The sequence below is a fragment of the Perissodus microlepis genome, chromosome 23 (assembly GCF_051167445.1).
Source record: "Perissodus microlepis isolate ML-2025 ecotype Zambia chromosome 23, ASM5116744v1, whole genome shotgun sequence".
Lineage (NCBI taxonomy): Eukaryota > Metazoa > Chordata > Actinopteri > Cichliformes > Cichlidae > Perissodus > Perissodus microlepis.
The window spans coordinates 36,230,871-36,249,709 of NC_140482.1; the positions used below are offsets into that span (position 1 = coordinate 36,230,871).

The 18,839-nt window shown below is 38.2% G+C and overlaps 2 protein-coding genes across 2 annotated transcripts; one reads left to right on the plus strand and one right to left on the minus strand.

Annotated features, from left to right (window-relative positions):
- Positions 1 to 95: 95 nt before the first annotated feature.
- plpp6 (phospholipid phosphatase 6) lies at positions 96 to 9,479 on the minus strand. The gene is made up of 2 exons (XM_084920610.1): positions 8,987 to 9,479; positions 96 to 6,375 (listed from the first exon to the last, which is right to left on the minus strand). Exons 1-2 carry the CDS (start codon positions 9,477 to 9,479, stop codon positions 6,008 to 6,010), a joined length of 861 nt encoding a protein of 286 aa, XP_084776736.1. The 3' UTR covers positions 96 to 6,007.
- prdx6 (peroxiredoxin 6) lies at positions 9,410 to 17,958 on the plus strand. The gene is made up of 6 exons (XM_084920611.1): positions 9,410 to 9,508; positions 10,245 to 10,521; positions 12,374 to 12,530; positions 14,932 to 15,075; positions 16,841 to 16,987; positions 17,682 to 17,958. Exons 2-6 carry the CDS (start codon positions 10,430 to 10,432, stop codon positions 17,805 to 17,807), a joined length of 666 nt encoding a protein of 221 aa, XP_084776737.1. The 5' UTR covers positions 9,410 to 9,508; positions 10,245 to 10,429; the 3' UTR covers positions 17,808 to 17,958.
- Positions 17,959 to 18,839: the final 881 nt, after the last annotated feature.

Below are 18,839 nucleotides of genomic sequence, written 5' to 3' on the forward strand. Positions count from 1 at the left end.
CAAATGAGTGACAATAGTGAGCAATGGGAAAAAGGAGCAATAATGATACGCACAGCACTCTCTTAATGTATCCATCTATTACACATGACGCAAAATAGTTTTAGATTGGTTCCCCATTTAATTACAAATTCTTACAATCAAATTACGGGATAATTTTCAACAGCAAATTCAAATCCACGGACTATAATACAGCATAACCACACACACAGACGTATACATAAATGTACATTATAAGATCTATACAAGTGATGTACAGTGAAGTTCATAGTATTTAGCAGGCAATGAGTGCAGTAAAATGTATAGAAGCTGGCTTCATGTTTGAAGAATGTATAGAATAAGAAATACATTTTGTTCATAAAGTTTCTCAACTGTTACAGTACAGGTTATGAGAAATGTGCAAAATCTTTCAGTACACAACATACACAACTAATTTTTTAAACATTTTTAGTCTTAAAAAAAGAAAAGAATCAATCATAAAAATTATTTGGTCACAAAAATTACCATCCAGCATATTTAGATTTACAACCAAAGTGTAATGAAGTGAAAATCTTCAAAGCTGAAACCTTTCTCACTGGCACTGGGAAGATCATTGGTTAGTTATTGCAGAGACAGCACAGATTGCACAAGGTCAATAAAATATCTGAGTGGGAACAGTCTGCTGAGTTCATACAGGTATCTGGATCTGGCTTAGACCAACTAGCACAAACCGGTGGAAAAAAAAAAAGACCCCAGAGACGGACACGAAACTTTCTTTTTGTCAAATACACGTAATACAGGACAAAAAAACTGATGTAACTTCTGGTCTCTGGCAGTACTGAGGTGTGTGTTTGAAGTGAGCAAGCTGTTGTGCAACTGACTCAAGTATTTGCTCCCTCCTGACAGAGTGGTTTAGCCATACACTTCAAACACGGCATTAAAACTCATGCAGAGATTCAAAAACATATTCATAATGTTTCTTTGCTTTTCTTTGTAGTACTAGCACAACTATTTTTTTCTTTCTTGAATTATAAACCAATCAAAAAGGATTTAAAATTCCCATTCAACTTACTAAGCTTAGTTTTATAATGATGGACTGATGGTGATTAGCTGATACTGCTATTTGAAGTATTGATTCGACTGGCAGCTAATGTTCATATCCCTTCATTTTCTCTGTTGTACTGGGAAAGAAAAAAATATTTATCATTAAAGAAAACTATTTGAAAATGTACTTTCACCTTCTAATCACACATCTTTGAACAGTAAGTGAGTGCAAAATGAATGCACCGATTACAGATTAAATATTAGCCACTGCCATCAGCTATGGAGCCAATGTGCATCCCTAGTAGAAGCAAAAATTTCCTAAATAACACTGCAATTTTACCAGGAAGAAGAAGAAATAAACATTCACTCAGATTTGGCACACAAGTGGAGCAGCTTCAAGGACACAAAAAACGGTTAACTACGTCTCTTCTCACACCCTCCACGTTCTAATGGGAAGGGTCAATAGCCTCTGTGACAATGCCAACGTCAAACACACATTTCAGTTACAACATCTTAACTACTTGCGTCATTTAAAATTTTAATGTTAATGTTGGACCTCACTTGGGCATTTAATCAACTACTGAGTGTGGCATTGCACCAAAATGGATTAAACATCAAAATAAATCTGGGAAATACAGCAATATGTGCACTGAAAAACTTCGCGTACAGGTTCAGTCATTGGGTCGGTGTGGATAATTATTAACCCAGTGATACCTAACCCAGTGAAACATGACTGTTTCTTGTGTTTTGACTAAAAATTGAAATTCACGTCGGGTTCAGTAGGTCAAAGAGCCAGGTCATCAAATATATAATCTACGAACATTGTATCACTCATTATTGTAGTTGAAAAAGAGACATTATTCAGTCCTTTTGGCGATGGCGATTTCCACAAATGCACATTCCACATTTATCCATGCATCTTAGTACATGTACAATGCAGAAACAAAACCATATACCTAATGTCCATTCATCCATGAACCCCTTGCAGCACACACCATATCATAACATAATAAATGAAATAGTAAACCTAAACATGGCATCACTTAAATGTGATACCAACAAAATAACTGCTTGCTGCTTTGGCACAAGTGGCAAATTAAATTGTGTCATTTAAAAGAAATCAGCTTATTAGTTTTTTATTTACTTATCTAGATTATTGCCCTTTTTAAACATTGGTGGAGCATTAAAAAGAAGTAAAAAAGTAAAACTCTAGTATTGTTAGGAATTATTTCACAGTGTAGGAATTAGGACAAATTTTCAATAAGAAAATTTTAGGCGATATTTTCTTGGACTGAAATTTTTAATTTTCAGACAGAGCAATCAGGTATGGACTTGAGGAAATTATTACATTCCAGGTGTTTACCCATGCATTCCATGCATTTGGGGGGTGGGGTGGGTGTCAAGATCTCTGTCTAAATAAATAAATAAATCTGGGTAAATTCCCAGATGATTAAACATCCAACTATTTTGTAGATAATAACTGAAATGAGTAAAGAAAATAAACAGTCTATTTATGCAAGATAATTCATAAATTTATTGGGTGGGTTATATTGATTGGGTCTGATTATTGGGGGGGGGTCATAACCCCCCTGGAAATTACGCCCCTGCAGCTAGCTTCTAATTTGCTTCCAAACTTATCACAAAAGTCAGGAAATTTGTGTTTGCTCAGTTATTTCTTTGTTGTAACACTATATATTTCATACCGTTGGAAATCCTGTTTATTTCCCCTTAAATGCTGCCATATTTGTAAGAAAAATGCTTTTGTGGTTTGAGCAGAAGTATTGAGTACGTGGTTTGCCCCCATGAAAACCTTGCCAAATCTCCTCTGGCAATGCGAAACAACTTGGTCTGCTCTTTACTCTTGTTTGTGTCGTTTATTGGGTTGAATTATTGAGGTTTGAAGACACAAGACATGTTGGCAATTTAGCAGTTTGTAAATTAACAATCGGGCTTCAGTTGCATGCGGACGAACCATACGCAGCCACAATAACCTGGCATCTCCTACTCATGCTGGTTACCAGGTTGGTCACATACTGGTATGGGATCGCATCCCATTCTTCAACCAGTATTTGTCACAAGTCAGCCAGTCTGGTTGTGCTGGTAACTCTTGCACAAACAGCATGCACAAGTTGATCCCATATGTGTTCATTGGAAATCAACGAACACCATCTTCTCAACTTCCAAACTCTGGAAGGACCCTGTTCAATGTTCAAAAGTAGGGAGTCCATACTTTAAGAGGCGATCTGACTGCTGTAGACAGAATCTGGACGCATTACTGAATGTTCCTCCACACTTTCAGGTTCCAGTGCACATGTTACTCACACCAACAATGCAAATGGGCCTTACTGTGAAGGGCAGTCATGGTAGGCCTCCTGGCGGCCTCATAAGACTGGCTGTGTGGAGTCTGTTCTGGATTGTCTCACCATATTGTCCAGCATTTTGTCCTCTGTAGAAGACAGCCTGCAGTTTCGAGGTTCTGACAGGGTGAGGAAATGGTTTTCATGTGGTGTTGTCTTCTTGTGACATGCACTTCATGGCCTACTTCTGACTTGATCCGTTATATGGAACTTGATCTTTAATTTGGAGAAGGTATTAGAGCTCACTCCAAATAATGCTGCAATTTTATTTTGGGCAACATCCCCTTGAAGTTGCTCTTGAAGTTGGCAAGAGCCCTATCCAGATCAGTCAAACGTAGCATGTTTGGAGCACTAACTGGCAGGGTCACTGGTGCTGCTAGTCAGAAGCTCAAAAACAAAGAATCAATAGCAGAATAAGCTGTTTGGCATTGGCAGAGAAGATTTGGCAAGTTTCTCATAGGTGCAACGCAAATACTCAACTCTGCTGCACAACCCACAAATGCATTTCCCTTACAAATGTGGCACCACTTAGGGGGAAACAACAGGCTTTCCAGCAGTATAAGATTTATCACCCAGAAGCATTGCTACAACAAAGAAATAATCAACCAAACTTTTACTTTTTGTGCAAAGTTCTAATGCAGCAAAGGGCTTAAAAGAAAACCAGAAAACAAGACTGAAAAATTGGTTAATGAAACTACAGATCATTATTTTTTCCCCTTCATATACGATTATGTATTTAATGTCCAAGAGCATTTAAATGTGAATGAAAAAACCTAACCATGCAATATATTTACAATATTTTATATATATTTAAAACAGCACACCTGTGAGTCATTCAATTTCAAGTGAATCAAGTTACTTTTTTTCATTAGTTTTTCAGTAAATTTCACAATGAAAACGTCTATATACAGTATATACTCCTGTAGTACTTAAGACCCAAGTGTGTGCATTATACTGCATTCCTGCCTAATAAAGACAAATGTGCAGTGTCTTATTCCATTTAAGTGAAGACAACTCTTAAGCCAACTGACTTTTGGGTGAATTGTCCCTTTAAGCAAATACACTGTACAATTCTGATATGCCAACTATACTGTGTTTGCAAATTTCTGCAAGTGATATATGTAGACGACCTGATAACATTACGGTTAAGTGTATGTAATCCTTCAGAGCGGATAAGTTATCAGTTACATGTACAGTTTTGGTTGACTATTAATGAAAGAGAGATAGTGTTAAAGTGAAACAGACAAATATATGGGGTGCAATTAATCTTTATGAGGGTTTGGATGTGCCTCCTTAAAAGAATGTTATGTCTTCTTATCTGATCAGTAGTCACGCAAAGAAGAAAAAAGGCCCTCTGTGCTCTGTGAACAAAGCTTTGAGGACATGTTAGGGCTTATATCATGATTAGCTCCTAGAAAGTCTAGAGGGGGGCAGGTGAAGACAGGTAAGCAAGTTCGCTATATGTGCAGTTTTCATTTGATGTCAGCAAGTAAATGTGAATTGTGAAAAAAAAAAAACTATTCACAGAGTAGTTATACAATCTTCCATTAAAAAACAAAAAACAAAAACCCCATGTCTGATTCATAAATTATAAAACAAGTTACATTCTGGATATTTTTAATTCAGTTTTTCCCATTATGTTTAATAAATACTACTATTTAATACATTTTTGCCATGGTTTCCAGATTGAACAACTTATTTCACTGAAAGCTTTCAGACAGTGTTTAAAGCTGTGCAGCAACTCTAAAGTACACTTCTTTTGATGCATGCGAATAAGCTGCCACTGGTGGAATGTTGTGGTAGCATAACATTGTGTTCAACACATCTGTTTCACTTTTAAAAACTTTTTGCTAGATTTTGTAAAGACTGAACTGAGCTTGCTTATAAAGTTTGTGGATGTGTAAAGTAAGTAAGAGCCCATTAAACTGTGTTGTGAATGTAAAATTGAGACAGATCATTGATCTGGCAATTGTAGTGAGTTATTTTACTTTACTTCTGAAATCACAGGTGGCTCTCATTCAAATTGAAAGCTCATAGACTGCACTTTAAATAATGTTCTCTATTCAAACAATCACTTAAATCAGGAAACTGTAGACTTTATATTGTATCCTTGAATCAAGCTACAGAAGTGTCATAGGTGAGTTAGAGAACTTCAGAAGGTAAATGGTCAAACCTGTTCTCCTGTAATCTGTTGGGATTAACCTGCTACTTGTTATAGACGAGCTAGCAGCTACCTCAGAAAGAGGGCTAGTAGTGGACTTAGTTGTCACACAACATGAAAAACTCTTCGTGTTTTTTTTTTTTTTTTTTGATAAAGATCTACTCTCTAGTGTCAGCATAATCTCCAATACAACACTTATGGGATGTAAAGTATTCTTAATATTTATTTGAATGTATAAAAACATTTATTTTATAACAAAACAATTTTTGTTTTAACACAACTTTATGCTGCACAACATTATTCATATTTCTCTTCAGCAAATATCGTTTTGTTACAAAGTAAATGTATTTTTAAAATGATCCCAACCTTAGAAATAGTGCTGCTTTCAATTCAGTGAGAATATATTACTAAATAAAAAGGTGTGTAAGTGCTCCTTTACTCAAATATAAACTACCATTTCCTTAAGTCCTTAAGCTGACTGTCCCAGCAGTCCTTGCAGTGTTTGAGGGGACAGCCACAGCATTTCCACAAGGTTGTACTGGCAATAGCCCATCCAGAACCCAAACATCACATCAGTCACATTGTGCCTGCCCAGCATCACTCGACTCAACCCTACCAGGCCCACCCACAGCAGAACGAGGACTCTCAACGGGGCAGCCAGCACGAGGTGAGCCAGCAGGAAGCGGCCACACATGGCGGCACGCGTGGCATGTCCGGAGGGGAAGGAGTAGCGGTCCACAGAAAAGGTGGCGAACATGTCCATACGATTATGTGCTGGCCGACGCCGACGCACCACCGCCTTAACAATGCCAACCAAGATCAGGTCCAGCAGCAGGCCTGCAGGGGAAGAAGATGGAGATATGCTACAATGCATGAAACAACAACAACACAACCACATTAAAACAAACAAACAAACACACAAAAAAAGCACGATATGGGTAAAGAAATAATTAAATGTACTAAGAACAACTGGGATCAACCTCATTTTGATCACCACTATAAAATACTATAGTACTTACATCGGAGGGGGAAAAAAAGCTGAATTTGCCAATAAAACAGCAATTTCGGTATAGAAAACTACAAGAGAAACTACTCTGATTATAACATTCTTTGTAAAATTCTTCAATGTGGCACTATCTGGTGGGAGCATTATGAATCACTACCAATACATGCCTGTACTCTCTTTCTTAAAGAGGTTTAGGTGCTTTATTTAAGTCAATTCCTGGATCCTAGTATGGAACTTTTTCCCACAAATGACTGACATCATTGAACGCACAGGTGTTGAATAACATTAACCGTAGTGCTACTATACTGACGTATCCGAGTGTGAAATGAGTCATGTTACAGTGGGAGTGTGAATGTTAGAAAGAATGCACTTCGACGTAGAAGAAAGTGCTCGTATGAATGTGTGTGAACAGGTGAATGAAGCATGTTGTATGAAGTGTTTACAGTGATCAAGTAGAGTAGAAAAGCACCAGGTAAGAACCAGACCATTGACTATTTAGTCCATTTCAGTGCCAGCAAATCCTCCAGGATCTTGAAGATTAAGCAGATGAATTAAACTTTGTGTTAACCTTTATTTTTTCCTATAAAAAGTGAAAAGTTAACTTGACTTGCAGATTTTTAGACTTGCAGAAGGCCTACAATAATCTGCAATCTGGTAAAGATTGTTGTTGTTTGAACCAGGGTTTTCTTATTGAAAAAAAAAAAATAAATTAACAAAACCCAAAACCTAACTGTTATTTGCACCACAATGATATCACAAAGAATTTCACAGTATGATGAAAGGGAAAGATACAACAGCAGCATTGATTACAGGAATGACTGCAGTTTTTAAGTCGTGTTTCTGCATTGAGAGAATGAAAAGCTTTTGCTCTCCTGGGCTGCAGCACTGAAAAATTAATGCAACACTCAGGTGGCATGAAGCCAATTCGCTTCTACGAATCTAATGAAAGGGCTTCAGCAAAATGAAAACAGAAATGCACATTGCATCCATCATTACTGACAACTACTATGTGGTTACATTATTATCTGCTGCTTTTAAGACCTGAGGTTAATAACCATAGAGAGAAAAGGGTTTAGACGGTTTGCATTATCACACAGCAGTTTGCTGCTTCCCTTTTAAGCTGTTCTTTTGAAGTAAGTGCACAACTTAGCCCCCACATCAGAGTGCTGTGTAAGAGGGAGTCTTGTTCCAGACATGTTTTGATGAAGAGCTGGGATTTTACCAAAACCGATGCTTACTTGCTCTAAACTACTTAAGGTAATACTTCTTAAAGCCTTGTGTTTATTTAATGCTGATATGAACCACAGTAGTTGGTGCTTACTCACTAACATTATGCATTTGGGAGGGTTGGCAAGTAAATATTAAATGATTACTGAAAGACTATGGGGACATACTGAACTCTTTATTTAATACCCTTGGGGCACATCTCTCTATTGTGGTAGATGAGGTTTAACTAGGGAAGCCCTTATTCAATAGTCTGTTATTTAATGCCCCTTAACATGAAGTTTCTGCCTGATCCAGCTTAAACGGCAGCTTAATTCAGTTTCTGACTTCTCCTTAATATCTGAAAGTGGAAAGCAGGTCATAAAATAGAGAAAATGTCCATCACACTTTGTCATAGGTCAATTTCATATGAAACTGTTACTCATATTTTTAGCTTAGAAGCCCATTAAACATATTTGTTTTCCTATGATATTACCGAGGTAATACTGCCACCGTACAGCAATAAATGTATAATGTAAAACCACAATAAATAAGTACATGCAATCACAAATGACACTGTGGGCTTTACTGATACCAACTGCTTAATCCAACTATGACTCTGAACACAACCTCGGTAATTAAAGAACTGTTTATAACTCGGTCTAGAATCCAAATATAGGTCTTTGGCATTTCTGGTTTCACTGCAGAATACTCCGGTCTTGACCCTGCTCTTCTGAAAACATCACTATCACATGTATTTCCTTGCTGTGGCTTCACACAGCATCACATGGACTCTCCCTGGAGGCAAAGAAGCCCCAGACCACTTTGGCACTTCAGTCATTCAACATTTTACATAGCTATCCAGTTTTACAGATTAAGACCCATTTCACATAATCTTATGCTTTTACCAGTTTTCCAAGCTGTGAAGGAACATCACAAAAGGTGTAATCGGTGACATCTACAGGTGAGAGCCAGCCAATACCAATTACACAAAGATAACCCTGTATACTCATTATCTGACGCGTTATGAGAGGTGGGATCAGCTCTTCTGTTGCTTAAGTGAAGAAATTATGAAAGAAGAACTGTGCAGGACAAATCAGGACCGGGAAGGAGCAAGGAGCTGTGACACCAAACCCAGCTCAGTGGCACACTGATATGTATTGAGAGGAGTTTGTCTGTGATTACATACGATGCTGGAAGAAGAAGCAACATGAAAGAACACAAAAAGCAGAGTTTTACCCATGAAAAGGTTGAGCATGACTTCTTGTCCTGCAGCACTGTCGCTCTTGTACAGACAGTAGGCGGTACCAGCCAGCCACGGGATACCATGTCCCGATATCTCTAAGAGCTTCATTAAGGGGCGCACACTGCCCCAGGACGAGTCCTCACAGGCACACACTCCCAGCTGCTTGGACAGCCACAGGTCGATGGCCAGCAGGGAGCTGAGCGCTACGCGAATGAGGGAGGGGTTGAGCCGGATACCATCCTCTTCAGGTGGCCCCTGACCGCTCGCGGAGCCCGTGGAGGAGCCGGAGCCCCGGCGCCGAGTGGGGCTTTCAGAGGCTCGAAGGCGGGCCGTGGTCGGGTCGGAGCCCTGGCGCTGGAGCAGGTGTGGCGGTGAAGACCGGTTTAGCGGCTTTGTCAGAGACATGAACTCGTAGCGGCCGTTGGAGCTCCCGAGCACCGGGCTTCCTCCGCTGCGACCGGGGTTTTTCGCTTTAGGAGAGGGCATGGTGTCCGTTGACTCACCGGCGTAGACAGGTATGTGTAGCGTAGATGCACAGCAGCGGTAAATTTTCTGCAGTGCTGTCCCGGTTGTCGCTTCTTTAGCTCATCTGTTGTACGTTTCACAATTCTTATCACGTCCAGGAAAAGATGAGCCGAGACGCCATATTTGTTGTTCTTCTCGCAAAGTATCCTGGGAAGCTGTGTTTTCGAAACAATTTTATTCCCTTAGCGAAGTTATCGCGACTAAAATTGTGTAGAAATTGTGTATTTTCAAAATAAATAAACAAATAAATGAATAAATACATGTATAAAATTGAGTAGTTTTAAGTTTGCATGTATTTGATTTCTATAAAACTGAGTTAGTACGGTTTAATATTTGCAATCTTTTTTATCTTTTGTTTTTAAGTCTATTTATTTTTAGAGAACGTTCGTTTAATTCATTTTCTATAAAAATGTTTTTTTTATAGAATTATTTGAATTTAGAGTGGACCTCAGTTTTTCTTATTTAAAAAAAATGTAGCATCGGATTGTCATTATTATTGAGATTGTCATCACTCATTACGGTGGACAAATTAAATTTTAGCAAACTGACAAGGCCTAAAATTTATGACGAGTTCTCCATATTTTAATGAATTAAGTTATTAATTTTGGTCTTCGTTTTTAAATTAACAATATATCTTTCTTACACTTTGCACATTATGTTTTGAAAAGTTTTTAATTATTTTTTTTCTAATACGTTTGCGTCGTTATTCTCTGTTTGTTTCGATAGTTAATGTCGAAAGATGTCGGAAAAAACCCCACGTGTTTTTAGGACTCTCCTCTGGTTGGTCGGTGAGCTACGCTGGACCGAATGGATCCGCCTCTATCCGGATCCATTGAAATATTGCGCAGTGGATCAGCATTTTTGCTCCTGTCCGTTATCTCTGGTGTTTTAGCTGAACAGGAGAGTCGAGCATGCCTGGACTTCTGTTGGGAGACGAAATCCCAAATTTCGAGGCCGACACCAGCATCGGCAGGATCAAGTTTCACGACTTCCTGGGCAACTCGTGAGTGTCATCTTGCAGTGTACAGACGTCGCACTGTAACTTGTTTTAAGTGGGTTTTGGTAGTAATGCTGCAACAGTGCAGCTTGTTGCGTGGTCAGTCAGTTACCATCCCTTCGCGATTCCTCTCGATTAAAAGCTTTAGCAGTTTTTTCCCAGATCTTACTCGCCAGTTATGTCGGCTGACATAGACGGCGTTACACAAGCGTGACCTATTGGTTTAGAGACACTTGTAGTTTGTTAACTACACAAACAAAAAACTTAGTTAACAGTCTTAACTACACGCTGTTAACAGGTAAACTGTTAGACAATAAAAACGACTAAAAGAAGCAGTTCATTAGATACAGGAGATGTAAACTGTGTGAAACGGTTGTGTGCGTGGCTGTTTGTTTTCCCTCTAGTCTGTTCTCCACTGATGTTTAATTGCACTCCTTGTTGTGTGCCTATTGTTGAACTTGGCAGTGCACACATTCTTCAAACATCCAACAATAATAGGCTCGATTGGTTAAGAGAGCAGAGAAAAAAAGCACTGTGTGCATGTATAATATTTAACACACCCACCCACACACAGCTCGAGGTGAAATGTGGAAATGCACATTTTGCTGTGAGGTGTCCCAATAACATGATGCAACTTCCTTTGGGTATTATTTCCCCCACTCTTCTCTCCTCCCCATAAAAAACGATGTGCTTTAAACAGGAACACTTTTCAACACTACTTAAATATCTGGGGTGTTTTTTTTCCTTTGGAAAAACTGAAACATGTAGTTGTTAGCTGATTTGTAAATACCCAAGAAAATAATTTGCAATGATTTATGGCAAACCATTCAAAATTCAGGCTTCTCCTATATGCAGTTTTATATCCCTACAAATCGAATGCCTTGCAGTTTTTGCCAGAGAAAGCAGAATATTTGGGGAAAAAAGAATGAAAACAGTCATTCTGCTATCCTAAAGTTTTGGCACACATTGCGTTATCAAAAGTGTAACTGGATCAGATAATTCCAGCTTTCATCAACATGAGAACACCACCCAGTTTTGGTGACTGCATAATAACTTCCTTATTTTTCCCTCCTTGGAAATGTTGGACTGTGTGAGGCAGCCATCTGTTCAAACGGTTTCAAGCTTTTCCTTGTGACTTTCCCCCCTCATTTGGATTTTTTTCCCCTACCAGTTCAAATTCTAATCCCAAGAGGTGAACAAACTTTGTTCAGCCTCATTTGAAGCCTGGTAGTCGTAGGATATTTAGCCAAAAACATCAAAGAAGCAAACAAAAAACCCAAACTGGTTTAGTCACCCAATAATCAGCTGATCATAATGCTTCTAAACCATGTGATGAGGGGTCACAACAGACTGAAGGGCAAATCCATCCAAGTCATGGCAGACCCCAAACTCACATGATTCCAAAGCTACTTTAAACAGGTAACTCCTTAGTGGATTTAAAGTCTTGCACAGATACTTGTTGCTTTAGCCTGTGTTTGGAAATTACTCTCCTTCTTTTGTTCCCCTTTCTCTGCTATTTCATCCTCTTTTTTTTTTTTGGCTCCTACTCTTTAATTATCTTTTTCTTTCAGAATATTTCTCAGTATCAGTTTGTAAAGCATGTTGGAAACACAGGGTGGTGAAAGCATGAAAACTTGCTTATTGTTTTACAAGTCTCTTCAGCTTGTGGTTACCTTGAACTTGTGACTTGATTTTTGTAACACACCTTGTCTATAAAAATTTGAATTGCACACGATGACTGTTATAAAGATGATCGAACACATCGAAACTTTTTATTTTAACATTTTATTTTTAATTTTAATTGATGCTCCAAACAAAGGCCTTGTTGAGTTGGAACAATGTCTCTTTTCCCCTGCAGATGGGGTATCCTGTTCTCCCACCCGAGGGACTTCACTCCTGTATGCACCACTGAGCTTGCCCGTGCTGCCAAGATCAGCAATGAGTTCAAGAAACGAGGCGTAAAGATGATTGCCTTGTCCATTGACAGTGTTGCTGATCACAACAGCTGGAGCAAGGTTAGGAATGCACAAGCACAAACTGTATAAGAACTTTTTTTTTTTCTTTAACTTCTTCAGGACACCCTTGCTGAAAAGTACATATTATTGAGATATTGACCATTATCTTCAAACTCAACCTGGTATTATCAGGTTATATAATCTATCCTAAGCTTAATTTCTTCACATTTCCAGAGAAAATAATTGTCTAATGTCCGTGGACTGGGAAGATCTGGTTCTGTCTGCTCCGTTGGGAGAAAAAAACCTGTTTATCTTAACTTTAGTGCTCCTACATGTCTGGTCTAAGAGTAATTAAGTAATTTAGCCTTCAAGTCCCAACTCGAGTTAAGTTTCCAGTAAGAAGCACATACAGTAGGTTAAGTGCTGCAAATAGTATATAGAAACATGCACCTCATCAGAAGCACTAAATGGTAGTTATTTTCAAAACCAGCAAGGAGTGTAATGAAATAGTTTTGCATTGCAAGAAAGAACGAATATGAAAGTAAATTTACAACCTTCAACTGGAACTAAAGTATGAAAATGATATTAAGTGTAAAATACACTGAGGAAGAAATAATGTTTATTATAATGATTACTTACTTAATTATTGTCTCTTTCTTGTTTTTCTTGTTTCTGTTGTAGTGTATAATAATAATAATATTATTATTATTATTATTATTATTATTATTATTATTATTATTATTATTAGGGCTGCCACAAACGATTATTTTGATAGTCGACTAGTCACCGATTATTTTTGCAATTAGTTGACTAATCAGATCATGCATCCATTGGACGTAAAATGTACAGGTTATTGCACCAGCATCTGCTGCTCTTATATAACTATCATTAGCTTACAGCTTTAAGTGTTTAAGGTATGTGCTAACTAAAAATAAAGACAAGATGATAGTTTATTAAATTTTAATGAAATGTGCAGATTGTTTCGGTGGAGTTTAATAAACTCAGCCGTCTGCTCCTTGCTATCTAAAATATAACAGGACATCGGAGTATATTCTCGAGCATCTCACACTTCTGATAATCAGTTGTCTGCTTGACGTTTATTCAGCTGTGTAAAAACGATAACTTTAATCTCAGCCAAACCGATTTACTCAGGAACAGATGAAATACTAAAAAAAGCCAAACAATATAATTTTTAAGTTATCTAAGTCACTCATATATCATGTTTAACCTGAGTAGCGAAAGACTGTGGTGGGTTTGAAAACGATTTGCCGGGAGTCCGGTGTTCTCACCGGCTCTAGTGAGCCTTGAACCCCGGTTAGCTATCGAGCTGGTGGGTAACAGACGTCTCCGAAAACGTCGGAGCGCTTTTGAAAATATGTGGTGTCTTGATAAACTGAGCAGATATTTGAGGTTTACACAGTTACATTCTCGCCTGAAAATATGTTAAACGTTTATTTTGTGACCCAGAAAGAATAATAAGAGTAATATTAATACTAACTAGCTGCCGCCATTGTTGTAAACTGAGCAGGGCCGCGCTATGAATTATGGGACACAGCTTCTTCTTCGTCGGGGTTTAACGGCAGCTGGCATCCTTGTACATGCAGTGCTGCCATCTTCTGTTTCAGTCCGTTATTACACTCTTAAATCCTACTACTTATTCCTGCGTCTTATGGAATCTTACAAAGCTTCAAACGACGCGTCGACTATTAAATCAGTCGTCGACGATTTTGATAGTCGACGTAATCGTGACTAGTCGACTAATGGTGGCAGCCCTAATTGTTATCACACTTTTTTAATGTGGACTTTACTACAGCTGTTATTTGTACATTACTTTGAGTGTAAGGAATCATAGCTGATCCCGGTCAAGCAAAAAGCACCAAACTTTTATAATAGTCTGCAAAATGTTTCTCTGAGTGGATCAGAGCTGTGTGCTTTTTTTTTTTTTTTTTTTTCTTTAAATTTGTGAAATCTTCCAACTTAAAATAATCAGCAGTATTAAGTATTTATAATAGAGTATAATACACTAGAGCACTTTGGTCACCAGCCGTGGTTTTACCTTTTACTTTATAAAAATACAGATTTAATTTTGACTTAAATATATAATTCTGCATATCATTTAAACTTTTTTACCAATGTAAACTATTTTTAATGTATTTTGTTTGTCAAAGAAAGTTAAACTATTATGGATTCTTCTTCTTCTACTTCTACTTCTTCTTCTACGTTTGTTCTTCAAATTAACAATGATAGTACTACAGGCGAATATACTTATGGCCTTTATAAAACATGCTGCTGTTCCTTATCCAGTAGTTAAAGATTACATGCCGAGGATCTGTGATCACTCATCAAACCTGTGCTGCAATAGTGGAGAGATGGCTGCCAGGAGGGACACAATTATTAACAGAGGATGAAATGTGAACTAACAACCATTTAAAAGCTGACTGTATCTCTTGTCTCTGAACAGGATGTGATGGCTGTTAGCAAAAATGCTGATACTGACCTGCCTTTCCCCATCATCGCTGATGACAAGAGGGAGCTGTCAGTCCTGATGGGTATGCTGGACCCAGATGAGAAGGACAAAGATGGCATGCCCCTCACTGCTCGCTGTGTGAGAAACCCATTCACTTTTTATTTTCTTCATTAAATAAAAGTAAAACAAAAAATAGCACTATAATTGTGAAAGAACAGACAACAATTAGATGCATATTTTTATTTTGCAATAAGATCTGCACTGACTTGCATGCTTGTGAAATGTTTTGGCTTTATACTTGCTGTTTTAATTACCCACCATACCTGGTAGTTAATACTTGAAAAAAGTATTGATTTTTACAGTTAAACAGAAATGTACACTTGCTGGCCACTCTGTTAGCCACACCTTGCTAGTCCCAGGCAATGATCATATTCAATAAGGTGCTGGAAACATTCCTCAGAGGTTTTTGGTCCGTGTTGACACGATCGCATTACACAGTTGCTGTAGATTTGTAAGCTGCACATTTATGACGCGACACTCCCATTCCACCACATCCCGAAGGTGCTTCATTGGTTTGAGATCTGGTGACTGAGAGGGCCATTGGTGGATAGCAATGAGTCATTGGTGGATAGTGAACTCATTTTCATGTTCAAGAAACCAGTTTGAGATTATTTGAGCTTTGTGACATGACACAAATGTCAAAGTTGACCATACTATCCAAATCTCACTGCCGAAATTTAGATTTATCAGATCCAGTATTGTCTTTCCTTTTTGTTGTCCTGTTTTGGTGTGTGAACTGTAGCCTCAGTTAGGGCTGTGCGATATGACCAAAATCTCATATCCCGATATAAGAATTCTATCGTCCGATAACGATATAAATCACAAAAATGTAACATTTTCTGTAAATTCTGTGAATCTCGGGCAGCTCGTCTTGCGGGAAGTGTTTCCAGCTGCGCGTCATGTAGCTGGAGTCGAGTGTTTTAATTAACCGATGCATGAAACTATACATTTTTAGACATAAGTTGTAAAGGCCGCCGTTTTCTTTGTGAGTATTTATTACACAGCGTGCTGCGGGGAAAAGCCTGTTCTAACGTTTGAGTCTAAGGTTTATTTTTTAGCACCTGGCGGCTCTTTTTTTACTTGTCATCCGTAAATAATCTGCTCTTTCACGTGATTCAGTTTATTTTGAAAAGTCTCAACAGGATCTTGAGCTTTATTGTGAAAGGTTTATGTGGAACATAAACAAGCGGACACGCGATGCTGTTACCGTCGTTGTTGCTAACCACAACGCATAAAAACAGGCGCTTGTCCGTCCGTAGTGTGGTTATATAAAATATAAGAGAAAGAGAGAACTTTAAGAAATTAATATAGCCACTACAGTGACCATCAAAACGATGAAAAAATATTGCCGTAAACAGTTTATTTTGCGACACCACGAAACAAATGATAGCGTAAAATGAAACGATAGACGTTTTTATATCGTCATCTGATATATATTGTTATATCGAACAGCCCTAGCCTCAGTGTCCTGTTCTAACCTGACTGGTGTGTCATTGTTGATGACCTGTGGCATCAACAAGGCACTTTTCACACAGAGAACTACTGCTCACAGTTTTTAAAAATGTTTTTTTTTTTCTTTTTTAAACATTCTCAACATTTTCTGAAATGCTCAGAGAGCCCACATGGCAAAAACAACAATGTTCACTTAAATCACCTTTTCTTCTTCATTGAACTTCAGACATACCTAACAAGGTGGCCAGTTATTTAATTATTTTAATTCAGTTAGCAAGGAAACCCTTTTTACTGTTTTAGCATTTTTGGACATATTGAAAAATTTTAAATCTAAAACACAGAGTATATCCAGAGTGTTGTGGTTAAGGAGTGTTATCTCGTTCCACTTTAGGTGTTTGTGATCGGCCCTGACAAGAAGCTGAAGTTGTCCATCCTATACCCTGCGACTACAGGAAGAAACTTTGATGAGCTGCTCAGAGTTATTGACTCTCTGCAGCTGACTGCACAGAAGAAGGTTGCCACACCGGTTGACTGGAAGGTACGTAGTTAAGGCATCAGTCAGCAAGCGAGGTCATCAACAGAGAACAAGAACTGATGTAACACCACCTGCGGAGCTACTGAGCAGCAGCTCTTAATAAGTTATCCATGCCAAGTGTGCATAATTGAACTAGACTGCAAATGGCAAATAATGTTATTATTACAAATGTAAAAACTCACATTCAGTATCTGGTAAACATCGTCCTGGGACCCAGCCTGTTCATTTTATTATTATTTTTTTTCCATTGAAATTTTTTTCCAACCAAGACTATAGCAGTCTGTCATATTATAAAACATTAGTGTTTTATAGAAATGATTTAAATAGTTGGGAAATATTCACTTTTTGCTAATAAAGACTCATAAAGTGCTTTTAAGTTCTATTAAATATGGGTCTGCAGTGAGTAGACAATTGGCCTAGCACTAAGGCTGAATGCAGAATGGTTCTTTCCAAGCTAGCTGACTCAAAATCCACCAATAGCATGTTACGTCTTGTCTTTTGGGGGGTCAGTTTTAAATTTGTGTTAAACTTTTCTTGGTCTGAAGCACCAACCATTTTTAAGGTAGGCTAACTGCCTCCTAAATTTCATTTAACATTTTAGGTTTATTCCTAAAAAGTGGTTTATTGGGGGAATGTCGTATGATGAAATAGTAAAGGCGTATACCCTGTGTCTAAAATACCCTTACATGTTTTTCAGCCCGGTGACAAAGTCATGGTCATTCCCTCGCTCTCAGATGCTGAAGCTGCGTCTCTGTTTCCTAATGGTGTGACAACTGAAGAAGTGCCTTCTGGAAAGAAATACCTGCGCTACACCCACATCTGAAAGCACATTACTCTTTGACCTGGAAATCTTTGGTTAATAATTCACATAAATCAGTGCACGTACCCAGTTAGGTGACTTGTATTTTCAGTCATGCAACATTTCTAACACTGAAGCAGAAATGCCTTAACCCCAAATAAACACATTTTTCACATTTGTTTTGTGCTTTCTGAGCCTTTCCCTTTGTGTACAATTTTTCAACAGTTTTAAACAAGGTCCTCATGTGTAATTTGCCACTAGGTGTCCTCCTACAACCTGGCATGGAAATATTACCATGCTACCTTTGCTGCAGTAGTGCTTTCTGTCAGTAGGTGGCAGTATGTGTTAAATGGAATCCTCGCTGAGCTATTGGCAAAAGAACCAACTTGTTCTCAACAACTGCAGTGATAGGGAGTGGTACCACATGTAATGAAATGACTACTTGTATTTTCACACATTAAAAAGATGATAGAGGACACATTGGTAGTAAAGGTGAGCTCTACTTTCAGTAATGTATTTCTCATAATATGCAGACTTTCAAAACCTCATGCTTTTCTGTTTTCGTTGTGCTGCCTCAGCTTGCAGATTATGCATAATTATGTCTTTAATGTACCAATGAGCATTGTGCTACTGGAATATGTTTTTAATTAAGCTAAATCTTTTACTATTTATCTGATTGTACTTTAGTTCATAAAACCACATTTAGAATTATGAAGCAGAAACCTTGCTAGATAATGGATTTGTGATTTCCAGCCACAAAGAGTAACATTAAAAGATGTGTGATTGAGGCACTTCACTTTTCAGAGTTTCAGGTTTTTAGCAGTACTTCCAAAGAGATACCCGCCCCTCCCTACACTCCCTGATCATTTCATTTCAATAACTGAGGCATGTAGAGGTGTGGTGACGGCGTAATTAGCACTGTTGCCTCACAGCAAGGTCCTGAGTTGGACTTCACCATCTGGCTGGAGCATTTCTGTGTAGAGTTTGCATGGGTTGTCCCCATGCACTCTGGCTTCCTCCAATACTCCAAAGACACGGAATTAAATGGGTTAGGTT

What these genes read in the sequence shown, in the direction of transcription:
- plpp6 (XM_084920610.1), bottom strand. Translation starts at nt 9,479, where the DNA reads ATGCCCTCTCCTAAAGCGAAAAACCCCGGTCGCAGCGGAGGAAGCCCG. An exon ending in CATGCTCAACCTTTTCATGG is followed by an intron (nt 6,376 to 8,986) that starts GTAAAACTCTGC and finishes CTTCCCCTGCAG; the next exon opens with GCCTGCTGCTGGACCTGATC.
- prdx6 (XM_084920611.1), top strand. Translation starts at nt 10,430, where the DNA reads ATGCCTGGACTTCTGTTGGGAGACGAAATCCCAAATTTCGAGGCCGAC. An exon ending in ATCACAACAGCTGGAGCAAG is followed by an intron (nt 12,531 to 14,931) that starts GTTAGGAATGCA and finishes GTCTCTGAACAG; the next exon opens with GATGTGATGGCTGTTAGCAA. An exon ending in CCACACCGGTTGACTGGAAG is followed by an intron (nt 16,988 to 17,681) that starts GTACGTAGTTAA and finishes CATGTTTTTCAG; the next exon opens with CCCGGTGACAAAGTCATGGT.